Raw genomic sequence first — 15,367 nt, forward strand, 5'->3', positions numbered from 1 at the left:
TTTTCATTTTTCATTTGATATATTTTCATTTTTCATTTATAATTTACAAAAAACATGGGAAATGAGTAAATACGTTAAAATCGTATAGCACTATCGACAATGTACTGTATCTTTAAGAATGGCGAAATGATCTTATTAAATCAATTTTGGTTGATACAGGGTTACCCACAAGTGATGAGACTGAATGGACGACCGGAAACCCATGAAATATGACAGTCCCCGAGTTAATTTATATATTCTTATTTAATGATTTGACAAAGAAGCAAAAAAGTTTACAGTGGCAGGGAATCGTGAATGTACGAAAACAGACAGAGTAAATTTCGTACAATGGTCTCTGAAGTAGGGTTTTCTAGCGAGAAACGAAAATCGTTTCGCTAAAATTTTGCATTTTTCGCGAAAAAAATGCATTTCGTTCAATCGATAAATATGCGAAAACTTTCGCTTTTTGGCGAAATTTAGCTTCAGTCTTTTTCGTGAAAAAAGCGAAAATTTCGCTAAAAAATAATGCAAAAATTATGCGAAAAAAGAGAGCGAAAATTTCACGAAAAAATACAGAATTCTCTTTAGATTGTACTTTTTGGCGAAAATTCATCAAAAAAAGCAAAATATTGAGTATAAAATGTCGCAAATTTTTACGAATAAATTTTCGTGAAAATATTTTCACGATATTTCACTTCGCGGAAAAGTTTGCGAAATACGAACGAAAATGTTTGCAATTTTTGCGAAAAGTTTTGTTCGCTAGAAACTCTACTCTGAATTCTCATACTTTGTGGGTAACCCTGTACTTAAAGAGAGATATTCATTGGGATTTTAAAGGAGGTCCAGTTCACAACGGTATCCTTGATCATATAGTTTTTTGGTTTGAAAAAGTGTTTAATTTACAAAATTTCCTTCATAGTTCTGAAACAAGAAATCCGCAGGTCACTTTTTTATAATCTTCAGGTTTATTGCAAAAAGTTGTTCTACATTCTACAACTAATTTGATTTAAAAACATTTAATTTTAGATAAATTTCATTTTGATTATCTTTTCTTCACATTTAAAATCTGTGTAAATATTGTTATCTATATAAAATATAACAGCATTCATTATAATGTTTTAAATATGATATCAATATGGTGAAGTATTTAAAATCATTATTGGTTTTAACGGGAAACATTATTTTAAATATTTCTTTAAACGGGACTGTCATTGTAATTACTTAATTAAAGTGACCCTCGCTTCAAAGAGAGCCCGATTCACACAGATACCTTTTACTCCTTCATCTGATCAATAATGTGGAAGATACAGCCGTTGTTTCGAGCTTGAACAAATGTTGTATTCTCACGATTTTCGTCATTGTCAAGAAATCCGCAAGTTCCTTTAAATCTATTAAAACTAGAATAAAAATAGCAATTTTTAACGATAAATCATGGATATCTCATTCTTTACCAGACCCAGCTTTTAATGGTAACTTTGTAAATCGGGCATGCCATAAAAAATGGAGGGTCACTTGAAATTTATACAAATTAAAAATCGTTTGGAATATTGAAGTTCATCTGACTCCGCAGGAAACTTAGCATCTCGCCCATTACTCTCGCCTAAAATATCGTTTTATTACACCAAGGTTGAATAATAAGGTTGATTACTCTCAATACACTCCAATGTACGATAAAATGTCATCTCCGCAGATAGATAGATAAAAACAACAAATGATTTCACTCTCGCCTCTATAATCAGAAACCTCATATGAGGTTTTTATCTATCTATCTTAGGTGTCGACATTTGCCGTACATTGGAACGCATCGAGAGTAACCAACCTTATTATACAAACTTGTATTACACCATGACCTTCAGTGAGAACCAGAAAACTGTTGAATAGTAAGACGACATTAAAGCAATATTGACATAGTGTGGTTACAGCTTAAATGGCGAAATACTTCCTTCGAAAATCTCAAATCTATTTTTCACCAGGAAAAAATTATACAGTAGTAAAAATCATTAAATAAAACATTTATCCAGTTAAACCCAAGATAAGCCATACATCGAAAAAAAATTATTAAATGTTGTCTTGACAATTTTTCAATGGGTTTTATACTATTTTACGTAAATCTCAGTATTTGCGAAAATAAATAAATAGCCATGAATATGCTGGAACAGTTTTAAAGAGCTCCATATAATCATTTAATTAAAAAACTAAATAACGGCAACATTCCATTATCAGAAAGTGAAGAATACGACATTTGATGAGTTCTTTCGATGTCTGGCTTATTTGGGGTTTAACTGTAGCAAAAAAAATTTAAAAAATCAAAACTCATCTAGTAATTAACGATTTAAAAAACAGCGATCATAAAGGGAAGATTGATATGGGTATCAAAAGATTCGCCTTGAATCGCTGATAAACGCCCATTTGTCCGTTTTTCGATATTTCGAAAACCGTTATGTTAAAAGGCTAAAAAACTATTTTTTTAATAAGCTTTTTACTTATAAGTTGCTCAATCATGATTTATTTTGACGTAATTTTTTTCTGGCTTACATTAGTGATTTAATTTTCAAAAAAAGCTAAATGAGTTTGATAATTATGAAAGAAAAAAATTTCAAATCTTTTTTTAAATGTGTCAAAGAAGGTTTTTAAACTGGTGCAAAAACATAAAAAAAAATTTTACATAAAAACTTGTGTTCACTTCAAAAGTCGTCTTTCTATTCCACAATTTTATGGTTCTTGCTTTTATATTCTTTATAATATAATTAATATATTCTTTTTATTCTTCTCTCTCCTTTATGAACATTCCCTTTAAAGGGACTGTCAACGAAATAACAAGCTACCCTCCAATTCACAACGGTACCCTTGTCTAAGCAATAAAGATGAAAATATTGACATTTTTTAAATCATGGAATTCTGACGATTTTATTCCTTCTCTCTAGTCTCTACAATGAAAATCCGCAAGTTACTTTTCGGAGAAACAATAAAAAAAATTATTAATGTTCAAACAAAAAACCAATAAAATCTTCAAAATTTTGGACAGAGAAATGTTTAAAGGGAACAATTGTCAATTATCTACATGCACTTGAAATTACGTCTATTGTCCATTTAAGACGGTAATAAATGCTCGAATCACCTTTAAGAGTTCGTTTCCTTGAACTAGAGCAATAAGCTCCAGGGCATCCCCAGCATCTAAACAAAATAATATTTTTACGTTATGGCTGAAACATTTTTTCTTAAGAATAGTTATTTATGAGGGATACGTTGATCCTTTCTTTTTCTTCACATTTTCACACATTAGATTTTAAAAGAAATAACAAATCTGCAAAAAAAACATCTGTATTGCGATAATTAAAGGTTGGAGTAGAGGTCGTTCTAAGACAAGATGGTATCTGGCTGTTAATCTATATAATGAAGCTCTTTGCTAAAGCAGGCTAAACGGTTGGACCAAGTTGTCTGAAATTTTGTTTTGGAAACACAATATTTTTTTTAAAATTCCACAGGCCACGCTGGGCACTTCATGGCTAGTGTTAAAATCCACATCTTAATCCTACCCACGGCACCCACACGGCTTAACAACTCCGGAATCCCCCTTTTTGAACAGTTGTACCATCGTGAAAAAATAAAAGATAAAAATATGAAAACGTACCCAGATTAGAAATTATGCTTCTGACTGCTAGCGCCAGTCTCTCCTGGTCACTGTACGTCATCTCTTGCATAACCTGTAGCGTACAGTGTAAAATGTACAGGGTGTCCCACGAAACATGACAGTAATAATACAGTATTTGGAAGAAGACATTCAGAACTATTCACAAACTGTCGTGTCTCGCGGGACACCTTGTGCAGTCAAAATATATGATCTTTTCTTGAAATATTTTTTGAATCAAAGTCTGTTCCTAAAAATTCTAACTAAACGGACTGAGCTGAAAACTTTAGAATGATGGATATCAAGATTAATGCTTAAACTCCTGATTTAACTAAACCCAATATTATTTTATTACGCATTCGATATCCAAGAAAGAAGTGTAAAATTCAAACAATCAGCGTATCATGTTAAGATGTACAATTTAACTTTTGAAAACCCGGTTTTTTTCTGGTGTTAATTGTGTCATATCAATTAAACGAAACATCGATAAAATAAATGTAAGTTTTGGATTAATGTTTATTAAGACTTACGTTAAAAATGATGATAGTCCTAAAATGTGATAAAATATATTTTTTAATAAGTTCATATAAACATGATTAAATTTATAATTGCTTAAATGCACTAAAAGCCGGCTTGTGAACAGCTGACTTTAATTCAATCGGATATTAGTTCAATCGATATAGCATTGTATCTGTAATTGTTATCAAGCGTAACTTTTATACAGTAGGGATATCCAAAAAAGAGGATTAAGGATATCTCATTCCAAAGATTTCAGCTCTGGACCAAGATTTTGAATAGATCGGGAAAAATCAGGTGTTTGTATTTCTATGAGTTTGTTACTTAAAAGTTCAGAACTTTTGATTTGAGAATCTAGGGATCAAAATCTCCGTCTTATGCAGAAGACCCCTACGGATTAATCTAATTCCTCTTTAGTATCCCGTGCTAATTAAAACCCTGCAGGGATAACTGAAATGAAGAGATCAAGTGTTAAAACCCATAGAGAATAGAATATATTAGAGTGGAATTTACTAAAAAAAGTGTAAAACGGCCATTTTGTTGTACTGCTTCCACACTGCAGGTGTACTTCACATATTTGTGCTATATAACCTTTTGGGCCCTGGAATATCATTTTATAGAAAATCTAAAATTATTGTTAAAAGAAAACCAAATTAGGAAATAGGCTGGTTTCATAATTGACCAATGATCATTTCAAATAGACTCTATGCCTTTCACTTTACAAACGATGATTTTCCGTTATAACTATAAATCAAATGATGTTTTTTATTCACCTAATTCATTATAAAGTTTATTTAACAGTTTAAAAAATTCGAAATTGAAATGGATAGTCTAGGGAACAAACTGTATTAATGTACTCTACTGCATATAATTTGTGAACATTTACATGATTTGTACACTTTGAACTCCCTTTCTGGCTGAAAGGGACTGATAAAATTCATACCGAGAGATTCTCTAAATTACTCTCTAATATATATTCTATTCTCTATGATTTAACCTCAAATAAAAGTTCCCACATAGGTCACCTAGATCAAGCATTCAAGATTAACTTTGCAGAATATTTCACTCAAAAGTGCCGTTCTCAGGAATTTGTCTTTTAGGAGTTAGGAGTTTGTATTTTAGGAGTTTATCTTCTATTAGTTTGTCTTTCAAAAGTTTGTATTTTAGGAGTTTGTATTTTAGGATTTTATCTTTAAGGAGTTTGTTTTTTAGGAGTTTGTATTTTAGAAGTTTGTCTTTCAAAAGTTTGTATTTTAGGAGTTTGTATTTTAGGATTTTATCTTTAAGGATTTTGTATTTTAGGATTTTATCTTTAAGGAGTTTGTATTTTAGGAGTTTATCTTTTAGGAGTTTGTTTTTTAGGAGTTTGTATTTTAGAAGATTGTCTTTCAAAAGTTTGTATTTTAGGAGTTTATGTTTTTGGAGTTCGTTTTTTAGGAGTTTATCTTTTAGGAGTTTGTATTTTAGGAATTTATCTTTTTGGAGTTTGTATTTTAGGAGTTTTTCTTTTAGGAGATTGTATTTTAGGAGTTTATCTTTTAGGAGTTTGTTTTTTAGAAGTTTGTCTTTCAAAAGTTTGTATTTTAGGAGTTAATCTTTTAAGAGATTGTATTTTAGGAGTTTATCTTTTTGAGTTTGTCTTTCAGAAGTTTGTATTTTAGGAGTCGTCTTTTAAAAATTTGACATATCGCTTCTTATTCTATTTTGTTTGGCTTCACAGTTAAATGATTCGTATAAAGAAAAAATGGCTAAATATGTACAGTGAAACCCTTAATAACGATTACATCGGAAGAATTTATCAAATGTCTTTTTGACAACTTTTCAATTTTTATACTATATTACGTAAATTTCAGTATTTGCGAAAATAAATAAATATCCATGAATATGCGGGAACAGTTTTAAAGAGTTCCATATAATCATTTAAATAAAAACTAAATATCTGCAACATTCCATTATCAGAAAGTGAAGAATACGACAGTTGATGAATGCTTTCGATGTATTCGTTATTAAGGGTTTTACTGTAGGAAAAAAAGAATGTCCAAAATAGTCGTCTTTGAAGTCTCATTCTTTGTGGATGCTCCCGTACTATACCTGTGAGACAGGACGGAATGTATCAGCAGTATAGGCAGCAATAACCCCTGAAAAAGACACTAAAGTTGTGATTTATAAAGCTTAGTTAAAAAAATATATATACTGTTATCTACAGGGTTACTCAATAAGGATGAGACTGTAAAGACGACCTAAATCTCTAAAATATGAGGATCCCAAGGTTAACTTTGGTTTTCTGTCTTAAATGTAGTCATTTAATGCATGCTTAACTAATTATTTGGCAAATAAAGAAAGAAGTTTAAAGTTGCAGGGAATTATGAGTTTAAGAAAGCATTCCGTACAGTCGTCTCTGAAGTCTCACATTTTGTGGGAAACCCTGTCTGTTTAAAAGTACATACCACCGACAGCTCCTCCAACGGCTAGTCCTGCAGGGCCGAGGATAAATGCACAGATACTGGCAATACTACCAGTTATCAGGCCTCCCTTCAGGGACTGTCTATCACAGCAAATCAAGATAACGGATAAAGTTTTTTTAATGGGCCCAAAATTAATAAAAACTAATTTTTCTCCTAATCTTCAAATCTAAAACTGACATCAGATGAAACCCCCCCCCCTCAAAAAAAAACTTTCCCAAAGATTAAACGACTTTTAAAATATCTTAACAGGGAAGGCATGCAAACGAAGGGAATGAAAGATTTTTTTCCAATTTATTTTTAAGTAAATTTTTTTGTTAACAAATCTTAAAAAGGGCAGTAAATATTTTTTTTCTCTGACTGTTGTATCTTTTAGCTGATCATACATTTGTTTTCTGTTCCTCTCTTTTAGATTTACGCATTATAATCCTTTGTAGACAAGGGAAAAATGCATTTTGATACATATTTCTGATTTTTTTTCTCCTTAATATTACGCTTGTTACGATTTGTTTTCCATGCAGAGGTGTCAAATTTCTCTGACAAGTTATATTGAGGAATGATGATGCAGCTTTTTCATCGAGCTAATATTGTTCATATTTATATATTCTCACAGGTTGGAAAAATAAAATTCACTACTAAGCAGGGTATGCAAATTCTGAGGATATCCATTGTCAGAATTCCGCCTTAATGTAAGATTATAAAGCTTTCACAAAAAATATATAGATTAATAATTCTTATCTGATAAATTCACATTGAGAAGGAACTGGTAAACTAAGATAGTGGTAAGTTTGATTCACAGTGGTAATCTTTAAGCTTTTGTCTAATGAAGAATGGAATAGATATCCCAGATCCCTGACAATATAGCTGAAAAAGGGTTATTTTGAATTGTGGTGTCTCAACGGAAGTTTAAAGGTTTAAAGGGTATAGTTGTGAATAGAACATGCCATGCTTTTTTAGAACAAAGGGTGATATGAAATTTCATGTCCAGTTGATGAAAGGGGACTAAATTTTTTAATTATATGCAGTTTACTCAACCCTCTAAAGAAGTTTTGCAAAACTCTTGATAATTTGCTGACCTCAGAGTGACCTAAAATATTATATGTCCTTAAATTTAAAATTTCAAAATCAATTTAACAGACTTTTTTTCTTTATAGAAGGGACCTTTACTTCTACAATTTACATAATATTATTAATACAACAACAACAACAACAACAACAACAACAACAACACAACACCAACACCAACACCAACACCAACACCAACACCAACAACAACACCAACACCAACAACAACAACCGGTTTTTGGCAGATTTAAGACGCGGCTCAAAATCATTAAATTTGGACTCTGGCTCGGATAAAGTCTTGAAATGGGTGATTAAAATATTTGACAAAGATCGCTACAATTTTACAGTTGAGGGGAATCGTGAATATGAGGAAATGGACTGGATAAATTTCGTACAGTTGTCTCTGAAATCCTGTATGCGAATAATGAATGTATACCTGGATCCCTTTTTCATCACTTAGCACTGTCAACAGTTCTAGAATATCTCTATATCTGACCACCATTTTGTTTTTCTGAAAAAAAATTTTAAGATTAAATTTAGATTTGAATCTTATACTTTTATTAATATAATGTATAATATAATAGATAAAGCGATCAAAAATTAAATATAGGCTGAAGAAATAAATGATTATCTTTTTAATGGGGGGGGGGGGGATAAAAAAAACTGTTTTCTCCATTTATGATACATTTTTGCCATAAAATTCATAAAATTTTCCCAAATCGTCAGAAAACAAACGATAAAAGTTTCATCATACCCAGTGAAAAATTATTTGTATGAATGATATCTTAAGAATATGTATACCCCTTATTTCATATTCTTTTAAAAATCCAAGATTTAAATTTTTAAGTAAGATGGGGGCTTAAAAAATTCAACATACTAGACCCCCCCCCCATACCTATCCTAACACAGATTTATATTATTTGGTTATTTGATACCCTTCACAAAGAATGGCTTTTCTTCGCCTTCTCAAGTATACAAATCTCTTTTACAACAAAATGGTTTTAAGAAATCTATAAATATATCAAGTAGTAATCTCTAATTGATCGTCTGTTTGCTTGGATGTCCGATCATATGAATGGAAACCCTAAAACGATTAGCCTCAAATTTTGATTGAGTAACTTGTAAGAACCACGGGAATATTCAAAACTCAGTTTAAAAATTCAAAGTTTAGTGGGTTTACACAAAAGTGTAAAAAATGCACTATTATAGGAGATAGACGACTTGGTAACCTACGAGAAGTTCCGTGACGAGGAAGGACTCAAGGAGGATAATCCTCCTAATATGATTTAATATGTCAAAAATTTGATAACCTGTAAATAGCAAAATATTTACTTCTGTTATTCACTTAATCATATTTAATCTGAAGGCCCAGTTTTATCTTTACAAACATTCGAGATAAAAACTTTTTATTAAATCCAAAGTTAACAGAAAACTTTTTATATTTAATATGTTTAAGATATAATGGCGCGTATTAAATGAGATTTCCATGGACTGTGGGAAGGATGTTTTAGCCCCGCACACTCTGCTACTGTTAATATTCATAGGTACATTCTTATACATGTAAAAATTGTAAAGAAGTTGGCATTAACGAAACAATTGTTTAATCTGGATCTGAAGTTATAGCAACTACTGACGATCTTGACAAAAATTAACAATAGTTTAATCTGGATCAGAAGTTATATCAACTACTGACGATCTATACCTCTACTTTACGTTCTTGCAGTCTCGGTAGCATTTTTAGGTAAATAAACAAATTCTCTAAAATGTTTACACAAAATCCACAAGTTTCACACAAAGCTGGGTTCCCAAGCTATTGGTAGAATAATGTTTTATTTCTAATCTTTTGTATTACTTTTTTATCAAAACATGCAAAATACTACTCGATGCTTAATCAAAGCAATAAAGGAAAACTGGTTGCCTAATAGATTTGATTGATTGATTGAATGCATGGTTATGTTGCTAAAGGAGCTAAAATTGCTAAAAGTATCGATCAATTCAGATCTGCATACAACCTAACCCATTTAATTTTACCGGTGTACCAGCGTGACCAACCTTGTCAGTTAAAAAATCCCCTAATTGTATGATAAAAAATTCCCCTATAATCCCCGAACCCCTCTTCTCCTTGAATACCCGAAAAATCCCCCAAAATAACCTCGAATTTTGTTATAATTTTGGGCTGAGACATCTAAATTTTTCGAGAAAAAATACAGTTCAAAGATTTTGTTTAGAAACTCCAATTTAATATCTACGAAAAGTTCTAAAAACCTGCACGAAAAATTGAACCAAATGAGTAAAATTTAATTTTTGAGAGAATTTCAGTAATTTTTCAATAAATTTGTATAAAATCTAAGAAAAATTAGCAAATTTATAAGAAACTTGAAAAATCCTCAAAAAAAAACCCCTACCTTACCCAAGCACTATTAAAATCCCAGAAACTTAACTTTTTGGGGATTAATCCCCAAGGTGAAGCTTGTGGATCAGTGGCACAGCTAGGAGAGGGGCGAACCGAGTCCCACCCCCCTCACTTGACTCCAATCTTTTTGACCATCTTATTCAAAATTTTGTCAATAAAGAAAAAAATACCAAAATTTTTCTTTTGCGCTTTGCGTGTCATTTCTAATAAAATTTATAACTATTTTCTCGTGTTCGACTTAAAGAAAGTCAGTCATTCTTAATTTATTCTCTCTAAACACATGTATATAAGGCGTGGTTGTACACGTATCGTTAGGGGAAGTACTGATGGGTGTGACCTCCTAGGGGACCAGAATATCCCCAGAAGTTTTGTTTAATAATAATAATAATAATAACAACGAGTATTACTATACATATACCATTTAAGTTTACACAAACCCTAACAACCTAAGAAGAATAACAAGAAATATAATAAGGATTATATCAGAATATTAGGACTTTTGCAGACCATAAGAGGAAAACAGATTAAGCCCCTTACTGGCAAACAAGGATAGAGAGACTTTGATCAGAAAGACTATTATGGCTTATGGACAGACGAAATATAGTCAAGAACTGGCAGGAACTACTTAATACTTAGGACTGCACAGACCTATGATTAAGGGACTACATAATGGACAAATATGACTAGTGGATGTATTACAAAAGAATTGCTGTAGACTGTAATACGGGACTTTATATGCATAGTGAATATGAATAACAGACACTAAGAAACCCACGAAAAGACACTAGAAGAACATGAGTTTTATGCCGCTTCGCGCACATGTTTAATTTATTAATATCGTTCATTTTAAAGCTGTTGTAAGAGTATTTTTTAAACACAAGAACAAGTCATGGATATTATAAGATTTTGGTATATTATTAAGCACAGAGCCAACCATTCAACAATTAAAAAAAGCTGTTTTTATACTTCAAATCTTGAAATTGCATCGGGTTTTTTAGAAAAATGTAAAACAGCAATCTGATCAGCTGGGTGAATCTAGGCCTGCAAACCATGCATGTTAACCACAAACACAATTGTTACTATTAATCATATATATCTATACTACTTAATTAATAATTCTAGGAAAAGATGATGCAATATGGGATCCTACGTGATTCACCACACAGCAAACTATATTCATGACAGCTTTATTTAATATCATTTATTGGGTTATATACTCTTTATAATTTATTTTATCACTAAACAAATGTTTTGAAACATGTGGCCAGGCTTTTCACTTAAAAAAAAGAAGTTTATTTGAAGAATTGTTATCAACTGTTTCAATGTAAACAAAAGTCAGCTGTTGAAACTTGATTTTAACTATGGTGGGGTTTTGCACAGGGTTATTATTTGACATTAAAAAAACATATTAGGCCGGTTGAAGGTTTAAAACTATATTTAGTGCTCGGGTGGTGAATTCTTTTAACATGCATTTTTATCAAAAAATGGCAATTTTAAGCAAAAATCTGATTTCTTCATCGATTAATGGATTTATTTCTGATGTAAGACGACGGAAGAAAAACATTGAATGCCGCGCTGTATTTTATATTCATGTTATAATAAGCCGAGCCTAGCTGCCCGCCCATCAACCGCCACGCCCACTGGCCCCAGCCATAGACCAATTTCAAGATCTGGGATATGGGTGTATAGATAAACTACTGGAACTACAGAGCGTCTCATATCATATTAGATTATCTCTAATCTTTAACTATAAAATAAACCCTTAATACTCGAAAAACTATCAGTTTCCGCAAGAAAATTCTTATATAAGCCTTATGTTATTTTTCAAATTGATTCATTCCAATTAAATTTTCTTATTAGTCCCGAAAATCGCAATTTAGACCCGTTGACGGACTATTATGATGTGGGACGCCCTGTATATAATGAGCTATTCACACTAGGAAGATGACCCCTGGACCGGAAACAAGCTGTTGTGGTCATGGTACCCATAATAAAAATAAGCCTGTTAAAGATCTGGCCTCATACAGACCTTTATCGGGTTCGTCCTAGAATATGATTTTTGAACCCCCCCCCCCCCCCCCTTCTATCAATATTGTACATGACCACTTATTTTTCAGCAAGATTATTATTATTCTAGGCTTAGGTTAGGTTAAGACCATTTCTAGGTCGAGCGCTGCGGCTAGGACAGGTTAGAGGGCCAAACGCTGCGGTCAGGACAGGCCTTCTTTCGCTAGATAAGAATTTTTTTGGGTTTGGCTAGGTTATGATACTTTCTGGGCCGAGCGCTGCGGCTAGGATATTCTAGAGTGCCAAGCGCCGCGGCTAGGACAGGCTAGTGGGGTCCAAAAATCGTATAATAGGAAATTACCTTGATTTTAATATATATTTTATGTTTTATTTTCAGAAATTAAAAGCAAAAATTGTGATATGTCAGGAATGGGGGGGTTTAAGTTCCCTGGAGGGGGGACAGGAGGAGCCCCCCCACCTTCATCAGGCAATGCCAAGGTGAGTAATTTTAACTTTAAAAGGGTGAATAGGAGTGTCTGAATGGTTTGATACATCATTATCGTTATTCAGAAGCATTGGCTGAGGCTTAAGAAAAAAAGTCAGTTCAAAAGTCAATTCATTCATGATATATCATTCACAATATTACAATATTTCGCTACCCCTCACCTGCTAACAGTATAATGTAAATTAAAATTGAAATCTTCAGTCGTCTTCATTGTATTGATATTATCGCCTACCATCGTATGTTTATCATTATTTAGAAAAAGCGACGAACAAGTCAAAATACTTCTGTCTCGGTGAATCAGCCGTCTCCCGTCGGTAAGTCCATTTTTGTCGATAATTGAAATAAATAAATAAAAAGACGATATTAATAGAATTAATTTTATATTCACGATCCCTTGCATCTGTAAACTTTTTTCTTTCTTTGTCAAATCATTTCATAGGCCACTAAAACCATATTCAAAGCAGACGACTTAATTTAACCTTGAAATCGGAATATTTTTAGAGTTTTAGGTCGTATTCACAGTCTCATCTGTAGCGGGTAATCCTTCTCCTGTGTGATAAATTTAATTACTGAAAGAAAAATCTCACTTTTTTCACTCAAATGTGGAACTATTAAAAAAATAGTCTAAAGAAAAAAAATTAATATTAAACCTTCAGTTTCTTATTAAATTTAAAAAATGAAATCTATATAAAAAGGTTTACTCCAATTTTGGTCTAGGTGACATGCACATGATGGGAGATACAGTATTTGCAAACAATCCCTTTGATGATGGACCAGGGGGGATGGGCCCGATGGGAGGACAAGGAATGATGGGCCCAAGGGGTTCTATGATGGGACCAGGTGGACCCATGGGGCCAGGAGGACCAATGGGGCCCGGTGGACCAATGGGACCTGGTGGGCCAATGGGACCAGGAGGGCCAATGGGACCAGGAGGGCCAATGGGACCCATGGGCCCAGGAGGACCGATGGGAATGGGGCCTAATGGGCACATGATGGGTGGGCCGATGGGAATGGGAGGTCCAGATGGCATGATGGGGCCCATGGGAATGGGACCTGGGGGTCCTTTGGGTATGGGACCTGGTGGTCCGATGGGAATGGGGCATGGAGGTCCTATGGGACATGGACCAATGGGGATGGGACCTAACGGACATATGGGTGGACCAATGGGACCTGGAGGACCAATGGGACCCGGTGGACCAATGGGACCTGGCGGACCTATGGGAGGACCCATGGGTCACGGCCCAATGGGACCAATGGGTCCAGGGGGGCCAATGGGGCACCACATGGGAATGGGACCTAACGGACCTATGCCTATGTCTTCTATGAGTGGACCTCCAATGTCAATGTCGATGTCGATGTCTGGGCCGATGTCGAGCATGTCAAGTATGTCAAGTATGTCCAGTATGTCGATGGGTCCAGGACCCATGTCTTCCATGAGTCCTATGGGTCCAGGTGGACCTATGGGACCAATGGGTCCTGGAGGACCAATGGGACCGGGTGGACCTATGCCGATTTCTTCGTCAGGAATGACGATTAATTCAGGTAAGTCTTTTTTCGAACAGGGGGGAACTTTTAAGGGTGTATATTTTCTAAAATTGCGCTGAGCTCTCAAAAAATGTCAAGGTTTTTTTCGCTAAATTTTGAACAATTCATGAATTTAGGGGAAAATGAATTAATTTTTTGGTAAAAGTACAAAAAAGCATTTTTCCCACGACATTATCTAAAATCATTATCTCCCAGGGGGAGGGGTAATTCTGAAAAATACACACCCTCGAGAACTTGTTAAATGTTTCTTGACAAAAATTTATCAAATTGGTTTAACATTAATCCATTAAAACCAAAATAACCACAGTGAAAACCTTAAAATCAATTATGTAAAAGAGTTAGTATAACTTTATAATGTAAACAATGTACAATTAATTTCAATTTAGTAAAAATGGACATATGTTTGATTACCTAAGTTGTGTACTGTAAACTTAGAACATGAACCATAAATATTACTGTACACTGCACAGGGTTGCTATAGTTATGTACTGTAAACAATGAACTGCGTACATGAACTTAAATTGACATGGTTTCAATTATGTGTTGTAAACTATGTAAATGAACCATATATTGTAAGCTTGTAACAATGTACTGTAAATATATACTGGCAGTACATGAAGTTCTGGACCGTACAATTTTATGTACTGCAACCATATATATGAACCATATACTTGAACTATGTACATGAACTATATACATTATACATAAACTATGTAAATAAACTAAGTACACATAAACCATGTACTCATGAACCACGTACACATGAGCCATGTACACATGAACCATGTACACATGAACCATGTACACGTGAACCATGTACACATGAACCATTTTACACATGAACCATGTACACAAGAAATATGTACATGAACTATGTACATGAATTATGTACATGAACTGTACTAGACTTGGTTATTTCCAGGCTGGCAGCATGTAGAAAGGGATCTATCACCTGTATACTCCACCAACCATGTACATTAAACATGTACAATATACATGTACAATATACATAAACTATGTACATGAACTGTACTAGACTTGGTTACTACTAGGTTGGCAGCATGTAGAAAAGGGATCTACCACCTGTATACTCCTTCAATTATGTACAATATACATGAACTATGTACATGAACTATGTACATGAACTTTGTACATGAACTGTACAAGACCTGGTTACTACTAGGTTGGCAGCATGTAGAAAGAGATCTATCACCTGTATACTCCTTCAACTATGTACAATATACATA

The 15,367-nt window shown here is 33.4% G+C and overlaps 3 protein-coding genes across 8 annotated transcripts in view; 2 read left to right on the forward strand and 1 right to left on the reverse strand.

The window, feature by feature from the left end:
• Positions 1 to 8,184, reverse strand: LOC111698738 (protein C19orf12). Of its 5 annotated transcripts, none has more exons than XR_002764602.1 (8): positions 8,087 to 8,184; positions 7,662 to 7,672; positions 6,571 to 6,668; positions 6,215 to 6,261; positions 3,611 to 3,683; positions 3,098 to 3,153; positions 786 to 1,579; positions 1 to 131 (listed from the first exon to the last, which is right to left on the reverse strand). XR_002764602.1 is itself a non-coding variant. In XM_023469153.1 (8 exons), the coding sequence occupies exons 1-7, from the start codon at positions 8,150 to 8,152 to the stop codon at positions 1,508 to 1,510; spliced, it is 423 nt and encodes a 140-aa protein (XP_023324921.1). In that variant the 5' UTR covers positions 8,153 to 8,184; the 3' UTR covers positions 1 to 1,219; positions 1,492 to 1,507. The 5 variants fall into 5 exon arrangements, 4 of the variants coding, with proteins under 4 accessions (XP_023324921.1, XP_023324920.1, XP_023324919.1 ...); XM_023469153.1 differs by having other exon boundaries at positions 1 to 1,219; positions 1,492 to 1,579; XM_023469152.1 differs by having other exon boundaries at positions 1 to 1,219; positions 1,472 to 1,579.
• The window catches only part of LOC111698736 (uncharacterized), a 27,246-nt gene continuing 14,542 nt past the window's right edge, over positions 2,664 to 15,367 (forward strand). The window contains exon 1 of the mRNA XM_023469149.1: positions 2,664 to 2,669. The gene's annotated coding sequence lies outside the window, so the exon portion shown is untranslated. The remainder of the gene's footprint in view (positions 2,670 to 15,367) is intronic.
• Positions 12,435 to 15,367, forward strand: part of LOC111698735 (collagen alpha-1(I) chain) — a 7,080-nt gene continuing 4,147 nt past the window's right edge. For both annotated transcript variants that reach the window (XM_023469145.1, XM_023469147.1), the window contains exons 1-3: positions 12,435 to 12,568; positions 12,832 to 12,889; positions 13,293 to 14,117. In XM_023469145.1, the coding sequence (XP_023324913.1) occupies positions 12,491 to 12,568; positions 12,832 to 12,889; positions 13,293 to 14,117 (961 nt within the window). In that variant the 5' untranslated portion in view covers positions 12,435 to 12,490. The remainder of the gene's footprint in view (positions 12,569 to 12,831; positions 12,890 to 13,292; positions 14,118 to 15,367) is intronic.

This window comes from Eurytemora carolleeae, unplaced genomic scaffold (genome assembly GCF_000591075.1).
Source record: "Eurytemora carolleeae unplaced genomic scaffold, Eaff_2.0 scaffold318, whole genome shotgun sequence".
In the NCBI taxonomy this organism is placed as follows: Eukaryota; Metazoa; Arthropoda; class Copepoda; order Calanoida; family Temoridae; genus Eurytemora; species Eurytemora carolleeae.

Excerpts from the sequence above, each read along its gene's own strand:
- LOC111698738 (XM_023469153.1), bottom strand. The coding sequence starts at position 8,152 with ATGGTGGTCAGATATAGAGATATTCTAGAACTGTTGACAGTGCTAAGT. Across the intron at positions 3,684-6,214 it reads CATTCCGTCCTGTCTCACAG|GTTATGCAAGAGATGACGTA; the intron begins GTATAGTACGGG and ends TGTACGCTACAG. Across the intron at positions 3,154-3,610 it reads AAGCATAATTTCTAATCTGG|ATGCTGGGGATGCCCTGGAG; the intron begins GTACGTTTTCAT and ends TATTTTGTTTAG.